General features: G+C 40.5%; 1 protein-coding gene across 1 annotated transcript in view; it reads right to left on the bottom strand.

Moving 5' to 3' along the window:
* LOC119721247 (cGMP-inhibited 3',5'-cyclic phosphodiesterase A-like) overlaps positions 1-22204 on the bottom strand; it is a 51270-nt gene that overhangs the window by 16120 nt on the left and 12946 nt on the right. Inside the window, exons 2-7 of the mRNA XM_038191229.1 lie at positions 17699-17959; positions 14360-14435; positions 11225-11919; positions 10682-10837; positions 6263-6374; positions 1064-1186 (exon numbers count right to left, since the gene is read on the bottom strand). Coding sequence (XP_038047157.1) covers positions 1064-1186; positions 6263-6374; positions 10682-10837; positions 11225-11919; positions 14360-14435; positions 17699-17959 — 1423 coding nt within the window. The remainder of the gene's footprint in view (positions 1-1063; positions 1187-6262; positions 6375-10681; positions 10838-11224; positions 11920-14359; positions 14436-17698; positions 17960-22204) is intronic.

Below are 22204 nucleotides of genomic sequence, written 5' to 3'. Positions count from 1 at the left end.
TGTACAAAAGTCATCAGGCATGACCTACTTGTTCAATGTCGAACTCAATGGATCACACTCTCAAGTCCTTGAACATGGAAGGGGAAGATCTGCTCATGAAGCTCATTATCATCATCTCAACGTCCCAGGTCAGTACAGGAATTGAGTAATCATGAGTAAATAAGCGTACCCTCGGACTAAGCGAATAAGCCTACACCCTCGGAACTAAATGCCGGGAGCTGTTTTCTGTTAAGTGTCTTCTGTATCTGTTGTTTGAGGAGAACTGACAACCGGGCAGGCCTGAGGACGAGCGGGCCAAGACTTTCCAGCCAGGCCTGTGGGAAATGTAATCCCGCAGAGGGCTTTTCAAACCTCGTCTACGCTCCAGAAGATTTAAACTCCTAATATGGGGAACTGCATAATTGGATTCATGTTCTCAGCTTCAGGAACATTAAATACTACATTGTCGGGCTACCGGGGTAGTATTTAGATAATTCGATTTGGTTTTAAAATTAAAGTCTTAAAAATGATAATGGAGCCAAAGTTGGAAACCCCACTCCCCAATACTTGTGGTAGTAGAGGTATAGTTACCATGGGCGTCGCCAGGATTTTTTCTAGAGGGGGGCAAAAAAAAAATTTTGTAAAAAAATGCTTGTATTTCTCAATACATTCTCGATTTATCAGTTTTAGAGGGGGGCAGGGACATTTTGCCCCCCCCCAACTCATTAAATTTACACCACTTTGTCTTCGCGCCTCTTTTTTTTTTTTTTTTGCTTTTCCAGGGGGGGGGGGGCAAGTGCCCCCCCTTGCCCCCCCCCCCCTCGCAACACCCATGATAGTTACATCTGTCCGATCACTTGTCGTTGATGAAGTGGTTCTTCATTGAACATGATCTATTAAGAGTCCCTTGAGGATGCTTTCAGGTAAGGTCATGTATATTAACATGTACCTCTACTGGCACTGCCCAGGTCTGCGTTTTGGGTACAGGAGCCGGCTGTCCATCTTTGTTCTTTATTTGAAGCTTGAGTGGCTTTCAGCCTTGTAGTGGGGGACTTCAATTCAAAAAAATAAAAGCAAGACCAACCTTTGCCCGTTCTTGAATGGGGATCCAAGTCTTCTGGGTTGACTTGCCTGAAGCCCGGTATCTGCTGTGTGGACATGTAGTACACTGCATGAAGCACATCGGCAGCATGGATACGATTATGGTCTGAAGGGGCGATAGAGAGAGAGAGAGAAAAGAAAGGCATTGCTCTCAGTTATTTTAAAAATCAAACAATGCAAAAACTTTGATGACAGAGCTGGGCTGCTTAGCAGCAAATATCATAGCAAAAACCAGTAGAGAACAATCGGAAGCAATTTATATCGCGTCACATTTTCACACGCAGAATACTTTTGCTGAGCACTATTTTCTTTGTTTTTAAAGTTTGTGTATAGCTCCTAAAATTAGGCCCTACTCTACGTCAGGGTTCGACTTTAGCGGTAGCCCGCTAGCCAAATGCTAGTCAAAACAGCGGCAGGCTAGTCAAACTATTCCTTAAGTAGCCCGGCTGTCGTGTCAAAAAACAGACCTGTGTCAATTTGTGCCTAATTTCATTAACTGTTTAGGGTTAAATTATTAGATCTGTTTGTTAAAGACACTGACAAGATTGCCTCAGGATACACATTTTACATGTATGCACATTGTTGTGTATGAGACACTCTATAAAAGAAAAACATGCAGGCTAGTGAAAATGCCCGCGGGCTAGTTAAGAGTCTGTTTCAGTAGCCTGGCTGGCTAGTGAAAAAAAAGTTAAGGTCGAACTCTGCTTTTCGTTGTACATCTTGGAAATTGAGTGAAATTTCTACATGCATCTATTTGCCGGATTGGTCATTTTCATAGAAGTCTGATCATTTCCTCATCACACGTTTTTACTTAAAATATGACAAGGCAAGCGTAGTAATATCTTGTCCCAGAGTGCACAAAAATGCTATCAAAACGATTCTGAATGGCTATTCACTGGATGTCTTTTCATGGATGTGGCCTTTACAAAATTAAGAAATATCAATGGTTTAAAGAAAGATGGTCAAAAGCCAGTTTGTCCACATGCAAGCCTATGAGATATAGTCAACACATAAACCAGTTTGTCCACATGCAAGTCTATGAGATATAGTCAACACAATAGCACTGCGCGCACTGAAATAATTGTAATTAGGTCTACATGACTGCCATAGATGTGGACAAAGTTTTGGACCATTCTTCTGTAAATGGCCACTTTTTCTTAACTTGAGCTTTATTTTCAATGCCGTTTTCACCATATACGACCAAGTTCTTGTAGTTTGGGAATATCTTAAAACAATTTCAACATTTCTCTTCAATTTTGAGAAATCTGCCTCTGAAAAAGGTGTAATCTTTTTTTGGACCGCCCTGTGTAGGCTAGCCCCTTCGGGACCTGTAAAGAACTTTCTCTGTTGCTTGTTAAATGATTTGATTGCTTTCTCAATGGATTGATTGCTCCCCTGTATGATTTGCTTGCAAGTCTGTTGGTGCATTTGTTAGTTTGCCTGCCTAGTCTCCATGCCTCGCTTGCTCGTTTCTTTTCTTCCCTATCCTTCTACCCATTTCCGTCTTTGGCATTCAGTTGTCGCGGGCTCCATTTGGGAATTGTTGAGAGTGCTGAGTGGTCTACTTACGAGACTCTCAAGGCACCTCAGAAATATATCACACAGAACACTGTGTGTGCAATTGATTTTCCATTACCCGAGTCTAGTGTGAAAATTTGACGCTATGAAATACAGACTCCTAGGTTGCATTGCACATGCCTAAGTGAAGTTTATTGGGACTGTGACAGGTGAGGGTTAGAATCCTTATAAGGTAAAAGAGACCAGATTTCATGGGAGTCCAAACTTCATATGACACCGGTTTGACGATGATGGTACCGATGATGTCAGACTATGAAAACAGACCCAGCTCAAACAAGTCTACATGTGCATGCATACATATTGTCTGTGAAAATTTTCCTCGAAAAAGTGGGTCGAAAAGTTTTCTGCCCCAAATTTAATATGAAAAGCAAGGGAGGGGGGCAAATGTATTGTTTTTGTATGAGTTTTGTGGGTGGTGTACGTGTACACAGTTGCTGCCTTTTTTTTGCAACGTCACTTCATTAAAAAGCTAATTTTTGGTTTGTGCACAAGCACACGACAGTTGATCACTGGTACTCTGCTCAATATGTGCGCGAACCACATCCAACAAATTGCTGGTACCAGCACTTGTTAAAGCACATAGGGGCCTGGGCTGCTTCCACTCCCGCAAATATTCTGAATGTTCGCTGTCTTTTCTGCATATCTAATGGGGCATCATTTGCAAACGTTGGCAAAGTGGAAAGCAAGCCATGTCAGCTTCTTAATGTTGATCCGAGATGGCACTGTTGCCGTGCCAACATGCCAGCGGCAAGAATGCTGTCTCTTCCAGAATTCAACTTTCATTTGCATGAGTACACAGTACCAACAGATAGCAGGAGACAACCCAAAAAAAGGAAAAAGAAAAATGGCTAATTATCAAGAGAGATTTTTACGACTTGCCCTTGATTGAAAAGTGGGAAGGCTTGTAAAAGCTTCTAAGCAATTTCTGTTTTCTTCTCTTTTTGGGGGGCGCAAAAGAACCCCCCCCCCCCCCCCCAAACCTTGGGGCATGTTTGCGCCTTTGCGGCAGGCACTAAAAGCAATTTTGAACTCAAGGAGCAAATGATTTACTGGTAATCAACTAATGGACTTTGCTGGGAAGATTACCCTCCTGCCAATATAGGCCGCCCGACCTATCACGCCAAATTGAAGTAAAGGGCCATTTCCTGTGCTGGGCAGGTACAAACTGCAAACAGATTTTGTGTGTGATGTGCGTACGTGCAAATCAAGAAAAATGAACCAATGGTTACACTTTCCAGGTAGCTTACATGTACATGAAAATGAAGGTTATAATATTGAGGCATTTTACCCATTAGCCACTGCACAACATTGTATGACATTGTATTTATTCCCTGATGAATCCATAAAAGTGCTCAGGCAGTTTCGGGTGTTAGTAGGAGTAACAGGCAGGGTGGTTTGGGGTGGAACAGGGACTAATCGGGGTTAATTTATTTGTTGAATTTCATTTAATAATTATCCCCATTGCGCTTTTCATAAGAAACAATTGTTTCATTCACCATGACTCATACAATTTATGTTCATTAAAACCCCGAATGCAAACATTACGTTCCGTGAAAAGTTGCCCTTTCAGTCAAAATCAATCAAGTGACTGTTTTTAACAGTTAAGAGCTCCCAGCCTACATAAATCAGGACTGACTGGCTGTGACTGTTTATGTAACTTGATACAGCTATGCTTTGACTGTAGGTGATTGATAAGCCAGGTGTGCCTACCACTTGCCTGCTTTTGTCTGTAAGACTGAATTTGACTAGTCATAGTGCTTGCTTGAAATATGATCTGACTGTTGGTGACTAGCCTGTGTAAAAGGCATGGCAGGGGAAGATGATTGATTTTTTCTTGACTGTCTGTGACTGTTCAGACAGCAGGAGGGTTAAAAAGCACCCCAAAAAAACAATAAAATATTTTCTTGAATCTCAAGAGGATAATGAACCTGAAGCCAAGGGGGAAATGCATGATTAAATGTCGAAAGTCACCATAAATATCCAGCATCAATACCCAAAGGCTTTCAAAGGGGAAAAAAAGTCGGACTTGGTCACGTACAAAACTGGGTCCTTTTTCCCGCTAAATTCTCAATTCTCTGCAAAAGCAAAAACCAAAAAAAATTGGGTCACCGAACAAACGCTCAACCATTAGCGTCTCAAAAATGATAGCATCTCTTGGTCAATGCCCGTTGTTGAGACCCAGAATTCAGCATTGGAGAAATATACTGACTAAAAAGTTCTGCAGACAGTGAACTGTGGCTGATGGATAGGACTATCCCCTCCCCCCTCACGGTGTGAAACCGAGACGTTGAGGGACGTTCACCGAGCAGACAGATATTAATTTGCCAGAATATTGACAGTGTTATCGCACCTGAAACTGTGCACCCGATTATGATGATATAATGAAGTAAAGGGGGGAGGGGGTTGGAGCAGAACATCTCTGTCTGCCCTCTCTGATGGGATGCGGGGCAGTAAATGAGTTTGCACCTTGACGGGACGGGAAACCAGACTCGGACTATCGATATACCACCCTGCGGATGTTTAGGCCTTCCAGTCAAAAAGTCTTGTTTGTCTTCTGTGGCCTTGTCATTTAGTTTCATCGCAACCGATTTTACATACATTATCCCTTCTATATTCAACTGTAAACGCCTGTCAATGAGAATGTACTCGTTTCAGAAAAGGACATCTTTCTAAAAAATTTGATTTAAAAAAAATGAATTTCAGGCAAAACATCCCTGCAATGTACATTATATATTGGTAGTTTGTACAGAAAAAAGGGATTATTTATTATTGAGGGGTGTGCCTAATACGATCTCAATAGTTAAGAAATGTTGGTCTTATTTTTACATTCACAGCAAAACCCTTCTCTTGATTTTGTGATAGCAAAGCACAGGAGACACGAGGTTACTTTTATTGACTGATCACTGGCATATTTTTACAAAGTTTTCTGTTTTTATACAAAATAACTGATGCACTGTAGAATCATACTGTAACTACAATAACTTTCACTGAATAATCCAGTGTGTTGTTGCTTTAAATTTTTTAACTGTCATACTTAAATGCTTCTTAGGAGAAGTCAACGTCCAGGCAAAAAAACAGAGATAAAATTTCAAAATGCTCTGAAAAACCTGTGACCAAAAACATTCAGAATTCTTCCCAGTGAAGGTTTTTCGGCTTTACCCATGAAAAAACGACGCTGACCGGCTTTTCAGATCATGCTGCGTGTGTATTTCAAAGACTGCACGCCCTATCTCCTGCACGTCACTTACGAACATTTTTTTTTTCAAACTGCACGATGCCTGTACGATATTGATTATGGAAGCCTTGTTTCTAGCCTCAGAAAACCTGTACCTTGTGTTGCAAATGGGTGACAGAGGTACGTACATACATGTACATTTCATATAAATCCATAAGTGTTTACCTTCTTAGAGTTTAGGCATTCTCCTGAAGACGGTCAGAGCATACTGACCGGAATGTCGAGTTTATACCTCTGGTTCTTTTCAGAACCATTATCTTAGTTGAGAAATTATTCGCACATGGTGTTTCCGCAAACCTTTCATTATCTATTGAAGAACCACAAGATTTAGCCGGATTCTTTGAATCTCGCACAGCCGTGGGTACTTACATGGTAAATGCCTGTAGCCGTTCTCTAATGACTGGAAGTAATTCATGAATTCTCGGACCGGTATCTTGAACGTCTCAAAGATGCCAGCCTCGGTGAAAACTTTGTAGGCAACCTGGGAGTGAGGGACGCAACAAAGTAAGTTCAGGTGGAGTATCTTCACTGCTCTTAGAAAAAAATTTGATTGATGGGAGGACATGATGCAATATTGGGAAGAACAATTTTGAGGGACGCTTTGCGGAATTTGTAAAGATCCTTACAATAGTTGTATTAGCGAGACAAGACAACATATGTGATGCGATCAAGCTAAATGAGTCGTTTGTCGGATATTTTTATGTGGATATGCAGGCCAAAATACCGGTAGGGCCACTTCATCACATCACTTCATCACATCTTTTGGTGTTCCGACTTCCATAATTTTTAAACTAAAGATGGTATCAGCATGCAGGTTTCACAGCAGTAATACTGAGATTGTGCTCTTATGAAATCTGTAATAAAAATATTTTTGACCAGGGTCGACAAAGAACTCATGTAGCTTGATCGCATCACATATGAAAGCATAGTGAAGTCAAAAGCATTGCAGTTTCACAATGTGACTATCCTTATTTACCAAGAACTGCAAGGCTGTAAAGAGCAAACTGAATTATCCAATGATACATACTTCTTATGCAGGAGGAAACTTTTGTTACAAAATTATTGGCCTTTTAGACAGAATTAAAACAATGTGGACAGGTGTTGAAGGTGATGCATTATTAGTTATACCGCAAGTTCAAGTGGAACACGGAATAATGTTATGTAGTACGTCTGTGTCCCACATGCCACGAGGCCAAAGGCCAAGTACAGTATGTGGAATGCAGACGCACTACATTTTCCATGTTCCACGAGCATGAGTTGGATAACGAATTTATCTTCAAGCAAACTTGACGCACAGTAAAGATGGAACTTGCATGCTGTAAAAGAACTTTCCAACAGTTGCTCTATTACACGCGGGTGCAGCAGGAATAGCGCACGCATCTTGGATGGCCATGGATGGACCAATCAGCATCGAGGATTCAAGTTTGCTTCAAGATAATAAGTACATAAGTCAGCACCGTTTGGAGTAAATTCATAGAAAATTCATAGATAAGTGTGTTAACCTTTTTGTATACTTGTGTACAAAAAATTTACGAACTTTCATTCAGTAAATCTAGTTAAAAATGAAATCTTCACAGGTATTTTTTCCCTTTTAGTCAAGAGTAAATATATGATTATACATGTATGATCCCAGTACGGTCTGTCCGCCAATGAATTAAAAATGCAGATTTAGCCTCAATGCCTGAGGGTAATTTGGAACTGCTTAAATTTCAGAAAAACAACCAGGATCGTGTAACATGTGCCCCCCCTCAATGCCGACCAAGATCGATCCCTGTAGTCAACTTTTCTTAAATCCAACTTCACTGTGCATAGCCATTTACATCAAAAACCCGTCTGCCATGTCTGCATGCATAAATATGAATTACAAAATCCACTACTTTTCCATCCAAGTGTTCAGTTTTGGGTTAAAAAGTTTTGAAATTTAGAGGTATTTGTTGAAATTTAGACTAATTACAAATCTCAGGTCTGGGGGTACATGTAAATTTCAATATCTCGTCAAATTTGTGGGGCCATAGGGAAACAAGGTTTGCAGGGCTGCTTTTAGTTTGACTGTGACATTGATCCAGAATTTTTGACATCCACCCCTACATGTTCAATAACGTACAGTTGATGAAAGTTTTTGTAATGTATGAATCTTGTATTTGAATGTGCATTAAGAGCCATCTAAATTACACACGTTCATGTACACGTATGCAGAAACCTTAAAAGAAAAGATGCTTCACTTTTGTGAAAAAAAATTGTGAACAAGTGGCTCAGGACCCCTTACAAAAACCCACATAATCCTTTCTGCTTTGAGGGTTAGCCAACATTTGACCCTAAAGCGTTTCCACTGTATGGTTGCCGGTCTAAGCTATGGAGTTTCATATGACCGGGCACGACTATTTCATCACGTTGGTGTTTCATCAAAAACAACCCTACATTTACATCCAGTAACAACGAATTTAGGAAAACACTCATTATTCATGAAAAGAAATCTGCATGTTTTGTTTTGACTGTACTGTATATTGCCTGTGGGATGCAATACAATATTCAAAGTATTCCAGTAGAATGAGATCTATACATACCGGTATTATGCAGCATTATGAGCCATATTTTACAAGAACGCTATATCCCTCAATCGCTGTGTAACATTATCATTATTTCATTATTGATGTTGAGTGTTCATTTCATTGCTTTAGGCATATCACACAGTTATCGAGTAGAGGTAAGAAAAATGGAGTTTAACTTGCGGGTACGGGATATGTATGTGACTCGGAAAAACTAGATGGTTATACAGCGTGTGTCAATAAAAACGCAGGATTCAAAGCGATTTTTTTTTCTGAGAAAATTATGCTACTGGTGTGCCTAATTTGATAAGGATTTGATTGTCCATAATTTCGTCTTTGACAAGATTTTGGTTTGGTGGAATTTGGACTTTTGGTTCAAAAGTTATGACAAGTTTTGTGAAGCCCTTCTGAAGCGGGTTGGTCTGATTCAATGACCTTAACACAACGACCAGTTACATGTATGTACAATGCAGGTATGCATTGAAGACAATTAAACCAGAACAAAACTTTCTTTGAAACAACTGATGATAAGTATCACTTAAATTTAATAACTGGACTATCATTGTTTCAAAGCATCATGAATTATTGACCAATAACATTGATTGTGGACTAAAGGATTATGTAAGCCTAATCCTGCCACACATGTCCTTCTTTGTGATCCACAAATACTTTCACCTGTACTGAATTCAAACCTTTCATTAGGTATGTGTGATTTCACAAATCAGACCAGCTTGGAATTTATAACCCTTCTTCAATGTACTCTATCTCTGGACAGGATTGTCCAAATGAGATGGGATAAAAAGCATAGTGAAGAGAAGGAAAGGTACTTTGAAAAGAGGGGTAACATTATGATGAATAGGGGTGGTTTATATTCTTAATATTTTTGTTTCTAATCCTGCGTTTTTATTGACACACGCTGTACATGGCTGCCAACTCTCACGCACTGAGCGTGAGACTCACGCATTTCAGGTTATTCTCACGCTCTCACGCCCACACCGGATTTCTCACGCTAAAAAAAAGATATATATATATATAAAACTTGAAAAATGATGTTTAAATGATGATCTTTTGCTAAAAACAAATTGTTAAAGTTGTCAGAAATTGTAGTGGTCAGATTGCACCACAGAAAGTCTATAATCTAATATTTTTCGCGGCCCTTAAGCGGGCCCCAATCCAGAGTGTCGATAATCAAATATTTTCCCCACGCTTTAGTGCTGCGTGCTTTGCGCTCGCATTACTTCTGGTCAAGATTTATCGCCAAATTCTCACTCTCACCTCTTACTCAAAGTTGGCAGCCCTGGTTATTTAACCATTTTGTGTAGTTATTTGTATTTTAACATTTTGATGTGAAATGCACATTGCCAAAAGTGTGCAATAATTGTTTTTAATCAAAATTTCAAATAAACGACAAAGGTTTTCTTTTCTTTTTTTAAAGAGGTTGTGGAATGCTCGAAGACATTTCCGTCATTTTTCGGGTATATGTAGCCTAAGGTGTGATGAAATAAAAACGACTATTGTGTCTGTCATGAAATGAGTACAAAAGGTACTTTTGAGAGCTGTTTTTCAGGTCCTATTTCGACCCGAACTTGCAATTTGTGTGAAAGTCATCGTTGGGGGCAGCAAACTAAACATAGTAAATCGTGACGTAATAAACAGGACTCCTGATGCAGCATAGTACAAACGAGTCCTGTTTATAATGTCACAATGTGCTATGTTTTGTTTGCTGCCCCCAACGACGACTTTTACGGGTCGAAACAGGACCTGAAAAACAGCTCTCAAAAGTACCTTTTGTACTCATTTCATGACAGACACAATAGTCGTTTTTATTTCATCACACCTTAGGCTACATATACCCGAAAAATGACGGAAATGTCTTCGAGCATTCCACAACCTCTTTCATTTTTGAGGGAAATTGTGGGGCAAAACAATGATGAAGACGACAACACGTTGGCGATCATTGTGTTGTACCAGACTGCCAAAAACCACATGGATTTGCATGGCATCAGCTGAAAAATACATAAAGCAATCACATTTTCTAACAAAAGATACTCTTCAAAATTACTAAAAAAGATGGGGTCGTTTGAATTGAAAGATGATTACTTATAAGTGCAGAAGTCATTTTGGAATAATACAAACACTCTGAGGATTAAAACGAAAGAAGGGCCCTGAACTGCACTATCGCCTAAAAATCTGCCAAACCAAAGATGATGACGAGGATTGGAAGGAACCCCCCGAGGACTACCTGGCTAAGGATCTGGCCGTGGGATGTCTGGGACATCTCAAAGATGGCAAAGTCCCACTCGTCCAACCTCTGAAGGTACTCTTGACATTCCTGTAACGTCGGATCAAAGTCCTCTGACGATACGCTATTGGAGTCTTCTTGTATGTGTACCTCGGGCTGCAAGGAGTGAATGTCGAAGAAAAATAAGGAAAGATGTGTCTTGACGGTAATGGCAAATGAAGAAAAAATTGTGGCAGGGTTATTTGGTATATTGCGATATACAGGTAGTTCATGGCCGTAGCAGGGTACAGAGTTTGGTGATGGCTGCACAATCTTGCAGTGTCAGTATAAGACAAACAATTTCAACACAACACTTAACCAAAGATTTTGTTTACTGTTGTGCTGCACCAGTAGTACCGTAGTTAATAATCTACTACAGTTTAGGGTTTAACTAGAACACCCAAAGATGTACATGTACTTTACCATAGGAAATGGAAAGACCGCTTTTGATTTATTTGTCAGATTTGTTTTGTTTTGTTGTTGTTTTTTTTTTTGGTCACTTACCAATACCTGGTTCCCTTCACATGTTCCATTAGTCTGTGCATCGCATTCATCAGTTGGTACCAGCCTCGAGTGACCATCATCGATTACAGTCACATGTTCACTTATTGTCACGCTACCCCTCTTTTTCTGAGTGGAAACTGGGGGTGTACTTGTTCTGGCCCCCTTGCCGTCAGAGTCCGTAAACTGCTCAGCGGGGGTGGATTCTTGAGGGCTGGACGCAGAGTCTTCCGTGAGATTTCCGTCTTCGTCGCGGTGCTGTTGCTCTAACTCAGGAACGAACGGGCTCCCTGGCAGGATCTCCTGATGGCTAGATGCCTCGTCTTCTTCGCTATACTCCCCCTCGGAGCTTGGCGAGAGCCCGCCCTCGACCGTCCCCAACAAGTTTGCACCGGCATCGTCCGTCTGGCTGATCAAGCCCAGCGACTGCCGTGGCCCCAGCGACTTGGTCTGCAGCGACTTCTGCGAGTCCAGCGACAGCAGCGGACTCGGAGAGCGCCCCCTAGGGCTGACCCCACCAGTCCCGACTGAGTAGGAACGGCCCTTGGCCGAGCTAGCACTGGTCTGTTGGGCGATTGGGGATGGACTGCTACATCGGCTACCTGACGGACTGGGCGTGGCTGAGTTATTGTTTTCCCGGGTGTGGCGGAACGAGGAGCTCCGCGTACGTAGAGGTTGTGGCTCAAGAGTTGGAAGGCCTGTAGGCAACACACATAAAGACAAAAACATTTAAAAAGTAACGACGTAACAAAGAAACAGTTTGCCACTGACTGATAGAGGATCACTTGAATAGGGTCTGTTGCAGTAGGACAAAAAATTCAAGACTTGTAAAGGTAATTTGGGAATTGGAGATACTAAATTTCTTGTCATTTAAATTTGATGCTTTCATTATGAAATTTGTTGTTTGAAGGTGATTGATGTTCAATATGTTCTTGGGGACAGGTACGTGTACCTGTTTTCAACCTGATTTGACTATGACGCAAGGACAATGAAAGAACCTGTGTGAATGTTCTGGAAAACAGACCAACGTAAACTGAGACTACAATTTATTGAGATGAAATAACCTGTGAATCGTGAGTGACAGGACATACGTTGTGGTCAGGGGTGTTAAGGAAAATACAACATTAAACAAGTGGTAATAACAGGTACCTTGTACAACCTCATTAAACCTCAAGTGATCGCCTGTTAAATTTCGCATGTTCTCCTTAGCTAGAATGTCAAAAATGTGAATAGCAAGTCAAAACAATCATAAATATTCATGTGAATATTAAGTCAAAGTCATAAATAATCATGTGCATATCAGTCAAAGTCATAAATAATCATGTGCATATCAGTCTAAGTTTTAAATAATCATGTGCATATCAGTCTAAGTCATAAATAATCATGTAATATCGAGTCAGAGTCATCAATATTCATATGAATATCAACTCAAAGTCATGGACATCAATGATGGAAGATGCTATTTTTATGTATTACGACATTGTAAATTAACACTAACAATACTGGTGTGACTCAATGATGAAACTCCATAACAACAAAATGTGGAAAAAATAGGCACTTATATTGTAAAATAAGATTGTCGCATTCTGAAAGACATCTTTATACAGCTTCTAAGTACTTTACAACATATCCTTTTCTTGATAATTGTTTCTGAAATGTTCACGAAAGCTTGGTTTATATGAATTCAAAATCCCTTGGAGACAAATCTTTTTCTATAGCAGGCCCCAAATTATGGAACACTATTCCCATCAACATTAGGGACGCCCCATCTCTCACCATTTTCAAGAAACGTCTTAAAAGTTTCTTATTCATTACTTCCTAGTCCTCTCTTGTAGTTGTACAGCGCTTTGGTCTATTTTGTAAAAGCGCTTTATAAATACTTTATTTTTTTTATTTTTATTTTTATTATTATTATTATAGACAGTTTGGGTGAGTTGCCTTTTTGTTTTAATTAGAATGATTACCCAGGACCCTTTTGGATTCAGCATCACAATTGATGCACACTGCTGCAATGGGGGAAAAATCTGATGCAACAAGATGCCCCGCATTCATGGGGCTGCAACACCAAGGTCTGAATCGCCAATGAGTCAACACCCACACGACACTTTAAGCTGAACTTTCATCTTTCCTGCGTCATGCCTTACGGCCAAAACATCCCAACTGAGGTTTGTACCTAATTACTAATGGATCGAGTGATTCCTGGACGAGGGTTACCATCACGGCCCTGCATGATATCGAACGACGGCAGTTGTGCCGCCGACGACGAAAACAAAAAGTGCCAACAAGCAAAGGTTATGCGCAATCAAGCAAAATGAATGAAGAAAGATATAGGCAGCTTTGCATCATGATCAAGTCCCAAAACCTTAGAACAAAAGGGCCTTGTAGACAGCAGCGACAGTAAAAAAGAAAAATCTATTAAGATGGGACAATGATATCTGTAGCATACAGCCTGGGGAAAGTGCACTTTGCTAGAGCCTGCGTTGTAATAAAAGAGAGGCGAAACGCCGATGCGCATGACGCACTGAACCGGGCTGAAATGCCTGCAAGCAAGTACGGGCATCTGGTGACCGGGAAGCGTGCAATACAATGCCGCATGGGTATTAAGTTTGCAGAAACGTTCCTCCTCAGCCTCAAAAAAACCTGTTTGTTGCTCTGAAGCAAAGGTTTCTAACCGGCACGTTCTGTGACAAACAGGGTCCGGAATTTCGGCAGAATGTCGTTTCCCTTTCCCTCAGATATGTGGGCAAGAGCACACTTTATGAACATGTTATGCACAGTAGTGCAGGTCTCTGTAAAAAATTGCAAGCTTTTTTGAGTTGCTAGCCCTTTATTCTTTTAGTTTTCTAGCATCTATACTGAAGAGAACAAACGCAGTTGGAGCACACCACACATTCACGTACATGTACATGCTCATTTTACATGTATAAATCTGGGTTTTTGCAAAGTGGTTTGAAAGTCTGTTAATTTTTAAAAAGAAAATAGTTGTACATGTACATATCTTGATAAACTACCAGTCCAACTCTGCTGATAACCTTAATTTCCGCTCTGTAAGCTTATCAACAGATCAGCCTACAAATGCTTATATTTTGCACCACAATGTTTTCAAACAATTTTTTTTTCTCGGGCAAGATTACAAACCTGTAGCTGAGGTAGTTGTTGTCCACGTTGATGACATCCGTCGTATGAGACTTGGTGGCAAACTACGTCTTAACCTCTGGATAATAAAACAAAAATAATCTATTATCAGCTCCTGTATTCCATGGATTCCATGTCCAAATTATCCCTGCAATGGACTCCATACACAAGTACCCCCTCAACGGTTAAAAACTGAGAGTTGGAGGAGACCACTGGGAGGGACATTCGAACACGCCTGATGCTCACGCAAAGATGCCATGGGTTTGCAGTGTTGTAGGACTCGAGTCCAGGACTCGGACTCGAGTCGGACTCGAGTCACGACTTGAGTCACATTGGAAAATGACTTGGACTTGACCATGATGACTCGAACTCGAGCTTGGTGACTCGTGACTCGAGTCGTGTATTTTCATCAAAAGAAAAATATAACGTTGCCTATTTGTGCGACGAATGTACAAATGTAGCATTCTTTATTACTCCATAGACAAAACACGGCGCCGCAGAAAATCGTATCCTGCAGGGGCCGCACATGCACACCTAGCGCCTGCACACCTAGCGCCTGCACGATGAGTAGGGCCTGGTGTCATGCCAAAAAGTGTCCAGTATTAAAAGGAAAACACATTTTTGGTCCAAACAACATGTACACACACAAGGTAAACTTTATACACTGGGATTTACTTAAAAAACATGGATGATTGAAAAATAAATTGACTTGAAAAAACAAGTGACTCGTGACTGGGACTCGGACTCGATGCTTGTGACTCGAGACTCGGACTCGGACTCGAGGCTTGTGACTCGAGACTCGGACTCAGACTCGATGTTTTGTGACTCGAGACTCGGACTGGGACTCGACATTGGTGACTCGACTACAACACTTTGGGTTTGTGCGCATTTGGAATAACTTATTCCTGACAGTCCATGGTCAATATGACAAAGAAAACTTATAATTTAATATTGGAAAATACATTAAATTTTAATAAAACATTATCAGGAAGAGTTCTCAATACTGCATCACCTGCATTCAGTCATGGCAGCGGGACAATAATTTTTTTTAAAGGGAAAAAAAGAGACAAATAAAGAGAGTAAAGTCTGTCATGAGCCAATGTGGCCCATCAGGGTGGCGTTTATCTCCAGTTTCAGTAGCATGAAACGACTGAGAGTATTTCTATTCTCCCTGGATGGGATGCTAGTCAATCGCGGGTTACTCCCCAGCTAATGCCAGTACCTATTTATATTCCACAGCAGCATTTCATGGACTCGAGTCTGGCCCAATCGCTTCGAAAGAGAGATGGGCACTCCGTTCCTGTGAACACAGGTTCTCCCCCTTTACCCTTTTTTACGTGAAGTCAAATTTAAAAAAGTGTGCCTGCAGGCACACTTTTTAAAACCACCTTCAATTGTTGCTTTCATTCAAGCGATACCATTTCAGGCAGAATACTTTCACAGGGCATTTGGTACCAGTACTTTTTTGAGCAAGGGTTTTGCCCTCCATTAAAGGGAATATACAACATTTGCAAACATCGAAATATAAAACTACCAAGTTGTTACGAAATACCTTACTAGGATGTTGGTAAATGACATGCTTAAGCATCCTGTAAAATTATGGCACCTGGTGTGAAGCCATTTTCAAGAAAATGGTATATTTGTATACATTTCCAACGCTGGTCGGTCGACCACTGTTGGAAAAACCTAACTATTTTTCAATTACTGCTCCAAATTTACCATTTTTTTTTTAGTCTAAATTTTGTTTTGCTAGCCATTGGTTCCATGTTCATGAACGGGTGCAGGCAAGCTAGACTGATTCCCTTACCTTACAATTTTCCGGTATTTTTGATCCATTTCATCTTCAAACATGTCAGTGTAACAATATTTGATCTATTAAACTAACCCCCCAAATAGTTCATTTCTGAAAATTACAGCAAAAGCCAATGATGTACATTCCCTTTAAATCAGTAGGTTCATTTCCAGGTTATTACTAATGTTCCTATGTGCCTTTAATTCACACGTATATGGCACATGAACATTATTTTGAGTTTGAGTTCAGCAGACTTCAATCATATCAGTTTTATCCACAAGATTCATGTATCACAAGGCCTGCCTCTTTTTTTGTAACTGCTTTAAAACTTGAACAGATGTTCTCTTGCTCAAACGTCTTAACTGGAGTCACTGAACTCTTGATAAAGTACGCTGTACATTGCATCCACAGCAGTGCACAGCAGTAAAGCGTGAACATTCATTTCAAGAGCTGATCTTAAAATAAATTCACTGTACACATCAAATGAAAAGGAATTTGCAAAATGCACCTTGCATATAACATAATCAAGAATATCGTGTAGGCGGTGCAATGGTTATGTGTACACATGTTATACAATTGAGTGCTTATGTACATGCAATGTACAAATGTGTTATATTTACCGTATATGTTTGTTTTCTCAAATAAACCTGCTCCTTTTGTTTGTTTCATTTTCCTTCAAACAGATTTCATGTTTGTGAATAACTGATGGATAAATTCAGGATGTCGGCCGTGATGTCAACAAGTGGCATAATTGAGACAAACTGTACTGTAGTGCAGTGCACTTTATCTTCAAGTAAACTTGAATCCTTGATCCTGATTGGTCGATCCATGGCAACAAGCTGTGCTACATATAACCATGTAGCACGGCCTCCGTCCATACCGCACTCCGGGTATTGCACTTTTCTAAGATGCGAGCGCCATTCCCTACAACACGCATGTGCAATAGGATAACTGCTGAAAAGTTTGTGTACAGCGTGCGTGTTCCATCTTTACTGTGCGTCAAGTTTGCTTGAAGATAAATTCGTTATCACGCTCGCGCTCGTGTAACATGAAAATGTAGTGCGTCTGTGTCCACAGACGTACTACATTATTCCGTGTTCCACTCCGTGTTCCACTCGGAATAACTTATAGTATCTGTGGCATTCCAGCTTTGGCAGAAAGCTCCACCCACCTTTGGGTGTATCTTTTGCACAGTGCTTGATAGATGCAAGACATGATGGCATCAAGCTTTATTCACATGTGGGCTAACTTATGGGAGCTTGGTGGCTCTAGTCCTCACCAGGCTCTTAACAAGAAAGCGTAGCGTTCAACAAAGTTTGACATCGTTGTGACCGAGTATGACTAAGCTATCGTGGTCACCTGACCAAAAGTCATGCAATAATTGGTCAACGCCCACTGTTTGATTGACAGGAAGAAAGGGTATCAGGGTCGATGTTCATAGCAAGTTTCAAGTTCAGGCATTGGAGAATTATAGTCCACAAAGAAAAAAAAAAAAAAAACGAAGACAAAAAAATGCTCTTGTATTACAGCCCCCCCCCTTCCCCATTTACCTTGGGTAATGAGAGCGGCCGGTCCCCAACGTAGGGCGAATCATCGATATCGGAGGCGCCATAGTTGCTCTCGCTCAGCGCCACTAAGGGGCTGATCTTGGGCCGCTGGAGCGTGTTGTAGCTGGTCGGAGGGCTGAGGAGCGAACTGACTGTCTTGAGCCCGCTGACCACGTTGGGCGGCAGATTGGAGTCGGCCATCATGTCCATGATGAGGCCGTGAGCCTCCTGCATGACTGCCATATCCACCACTGAGTTGCATACCTAATGCAAGGGCACAAAACAAAGTAGAATAAAATTTAAGTCACTTTGTTATTCTATGGTAAGTTTTGGACATTTCAAACACCTCAATGTACTGCAAAGAAAGTACCGGTATGCCCTTTGCAGCAACAACCTAAATTTATTTGAAACAGTTTCAGCAGGAGCAATCATTATTAGTATATTCTTTACAAAAAAAGGGGAAGAAAAGAGTTCTTGTCTTGCTTTAATGAAATGACGGCAGATTGCTATAAGTACATTGTATCTCTCAGCTAAATATTGGGATTAGTATTCACTTCACACAACAAAATCTCTGGGTTATCTCGGATTATCAGAGGGTAATAACCCGAGATACTCTGGGTTTGTGGAAACCTTCACGCAACCGTCTTCAGACCTGAAATAAACTTAAAATAAAACAAAACAAAACAATTACTTCGTCTACCTTGAGATGCAAACCACCTGTACCAATAGATGGAGAATCGTTTTAGAAGAAATATGATATCAAGATCTCCCGATTCAGTCCAGTTGTTTTTGCTGCAGGGCCTATTTTGTGAAGCACACGTCTTTCATGTGGGTATTAACAATTAATCCCTCTATCCAAGTAAGTTGAATTTGAGGGCACGGTTTAGTAATTCATTGGGAAAAAATGACTCCCGACTTTATTTCACAGAATAGGCTCTAGAACAAAAACTATTGGAGCGAATCTCCCGATTCGGTCCAGTAGTTTTTGCTGCAGGGCCTATTTTGTGAAGCACACGTCTTTCATGTGGGTATTAACAATTAATTCCTCGATTGAATTCGAGGGCACTGTTTAGTAATTCATTGGGAAAAAAATGACTCCTGACTTTATTTCACAGAATAGGCTCTAGAACAAAAACTATTGGAGCGAATCTCCCGATTCAGTCCAGTTGTTTTTGCTGCAGGGCCTATTTTGTGAATCACACGTCTTTCATGTGGGTATTAACAATTAATCCCTCTATCTAAGTAAGTTGAATTCGAGGGCACGGTTTAGTAATTCATCGGGACAAAATGACTCCCAACTTTATTTCACAGAATAGGCTCTAGAACAAAAACTATTGGAGCGAATCTCCCGATTCGGTCCAGTAGTTTATGCTGCAGAGCCTACTTTGTGAAACACACATCTTTCCCGTGGGTATTAACAATTAATCCCTCTATCCAATTACATGCAAGTCAAATTCGAGGGCGCTGTTTAGTAATTCATCGGAACAAAATGACTCCCGACTTTGTTTCACAAAACAGGCTTTAGAGCAAAAACTGCTGGACAGAATTCTGGAATCATCTTTCTTTTAACAGAATTCCCCATGCATTGGTATACCGGTAGGTTGTTCGAGTCTCAAGATAGCTAAAGTATGCCGTTCCATTTTTTGAGGCCACTCTGTATAGCCAGGTCTCATGTATCACACTCCAACTTATGATGCAACATGGTATAAGCAGCAGCGAAGAGATCACTTTTCATAGTTGCCATGAAGCTATCGGCTACTTTTTCCCTCCCCGTCAGGATTGCAGCAAACACCCATTTGGCCCATCTCGGGGCCATTCCCTCTCCATTACACCCCTTGGATGACTTGCTCCACACCTTAGGACCATGTTCCCACCTCCATTAGGTGGTAACAGGAGCTCATCTCATCCCTTAACAGAGATGCAAGCCAATCTCCCCAACACTCTTGAAAACCCCTCACAGCAATGTCTGACCGACGGTACGAAAAACAACGAAAAAAAAGAAAAAAAAAGGAGGGACAAATAATACAAGCCTGCAATCCAAACGCCACTTGGGCAGCAACTACAGGTAGCTGACTTACAACACTTGCACATTTTTTTCCCTCATGCACGCGCCAGGAATGAAGGCAATTTCCTGCGTCAGAACTGCTTGAGCTCTCCGACCGAGGAAACGTCGGTTAGGGTTTCGTCGGGATTTTTGATGGCTCGTGATCTAATTGTGCATCCGGGCCGCGGCGGTCTTCAAAATATGCTCTTAAGAGGTGACAGAATGGCGGTGCTTTCACTACAACATACAGCCCTCAGGTCCAGATCCTTGTCTGTTACATGAATGTTGCCGGCACATTCACAGAAATCTTGTAAATATTGAGAGCACTTAACACGGTTAGCAAAGCCTCATTGAGTTACATGTCACAAGAACAACCAACATATACACATATTTTAAAAGATGGAATTTTCGTCGGGGAGACGTAAATTTTATATTGTGTTTTGCCCTTCGCTGTTGTATTTTTACTTGTACAACACCAGCTATTTCTTTCACATGGCAGAGCAACAATGAGTATGTTGAAATAAATCAAGAAATAGTATTATGAAAATATACTGTTTCATGGATACCAAAACAAGGCCAAGAACCATTTTTAAAACTTACAGAACGGAAAAGAAATGAAAGAAGTCATAGCGATAGAAGATACGTGTCTTATGATTTGTGGAGTTTACAGGTAGAAGGCAAGCAAGATTTGGATAGGGAGTTAAAGGGAAAAATCTGGACAAATATCTCACAGTGCTAGCTTACGAAACTGAAACAGTGAGTGGTTGTGACAAGACAGCCAAGCGAGCAGAATGCTTCAAGGTTCTGTTATTAAAGGGAAGATACAACACTTGCAAACATCAAATAACGAAATGCTCAAATACCTTACTGGATTGTTAGGGAATGACAGTCTAAAGCATCCTGTAAAATCGTGGCTCCTGGTGTGCTGACATTTTCAAGAAATATTGTATTTTTCCAACGCTGATGGGCCGACCAGCAATGGAGAAATCTTTTTTTTTCTCAAAAACTGCTCCTGATTTTTCATATTTAGTTATTCCGCATTTTCTTTGCAATTAATTACACACCTTTGAAGGGGTACAAGCCTGCTGGAATGATTCTTTGACCTTACGATTCCCTAAAGTCTATAAATTGCCCCATTTCATCTTAAGTGGGGTCTGGGAGCCAGACTACAAGAACATGATTGGTTTTCTTGGTAATTCCAGCATGTGCAAGCCAAAAACGTGAAACAAGTCAGTTTAACAATATTTGCCATTAATCCTTCAAATCCATTTATTTCTGAGAATTGCAGCAAAAGCAAATGTCGTAAATTCCCTTTAAAAGTCAAACTACATGCAGTAAAAGGAGGTCACTGGAACTCAATACCATGGTAATAGCCATAAAGGATACCTACAGTATTATCCATGGTCTATTTCCTACATAGCCACACATTATATTGGAACAATTGATTAGATACTGCATTGTTGTCTCTGGGTATATATTTAACTACAGAGCACCCTACAGTATGTATTTTTGAGGCTGAAAATGCAAACAGATGGTTACTGTTAGACTAATTAAATCTCCAATACAAAAAAAAACATTTCTAGCAGAATGAATATGTTTCAATCATAAAGGACAAATAATAGTTAATATGAACTGAAAAGCTTTGTCCAAAATAAGTATCACAAAAAAAATTGCACAAGTCCAATCAAGGCTAAGCTAAGCCATTGCATTTTCTATTTCCATTCCCTTTAGATTTCCACCTTTAGTTCCTTTAGTTCACCTTGGTTGTGAAACAACATTTTATTCCTAGTTTGTTTGGTTTGCACAGTTGAACAAAACTGTTCAAAAAAACTCTTAAACTGGCAAAACTAACTAAGTCACACTTCAGGACCACGCTACATGTGCATGTGTATTTGACGTATTGTGTAATGAAACCAAAAACCTCCAAAGCTTGCAAGCCTGAAGAAACATGTAGATTTATAATTTAGACAATTTATAATTTTCAGTTTTAGATGTGGAAGGAAAACGCTAGAGAAACTCATGGATTCAGGCTTGGGTAGAATTTAAACGCCAGTCGCTGAGGCACATGTAGAAGGCAAGCAAAGTACATTTGTACATATACAGAATGGTTCATACTTCACACGAACATGAATTAACAATGAATTGGACGTCATGAAATAACCGCTATGAAATTTCGCCGGAGTTGGCATGTATTCCATTTTTGCACAATAGCAGCGCAACAACTTGATGTGATGTCACAAATTCGCAGTTGCGTATGAACTGGCCGTACCACTGCGCCAACCCGACTCCCCACTCAACCTGACTCTCAATATTAATCTTAGATTTCCTAAACAGTGAGCAATTTCATGCTACATTGTAAGTGAGATGGATCATTGACTCTGGTACAATTTTAAAATGTCATAATTTTGCAAGTTTTTGGTCAAACTTGGGAAACTTTTACATGCAGACAAACAAACGACGTCATA

This window comes from Patiria miniata, unplaced genomic scaffold (genome assembly GCF_015706575.1).
Source record: "Patiria miniata isolate m_02_andy unplaced genomic scaffold, ASM1570657v1 HiC_scaffold_13, whole genome shotgun sequence".
In the NCBI taxonomy this organism is placed as follows: domain Eukaryota; kingdom Metazoa; phylum Echinodermata; class Asteroidea; order Valvatida; family Asterinidae; genus Patiria; species Patiria miniata.
Note: the sequence above shows the minus strand (reverse complement) of the source record. Positions and strands in the feature narration are given on the sequence as shown.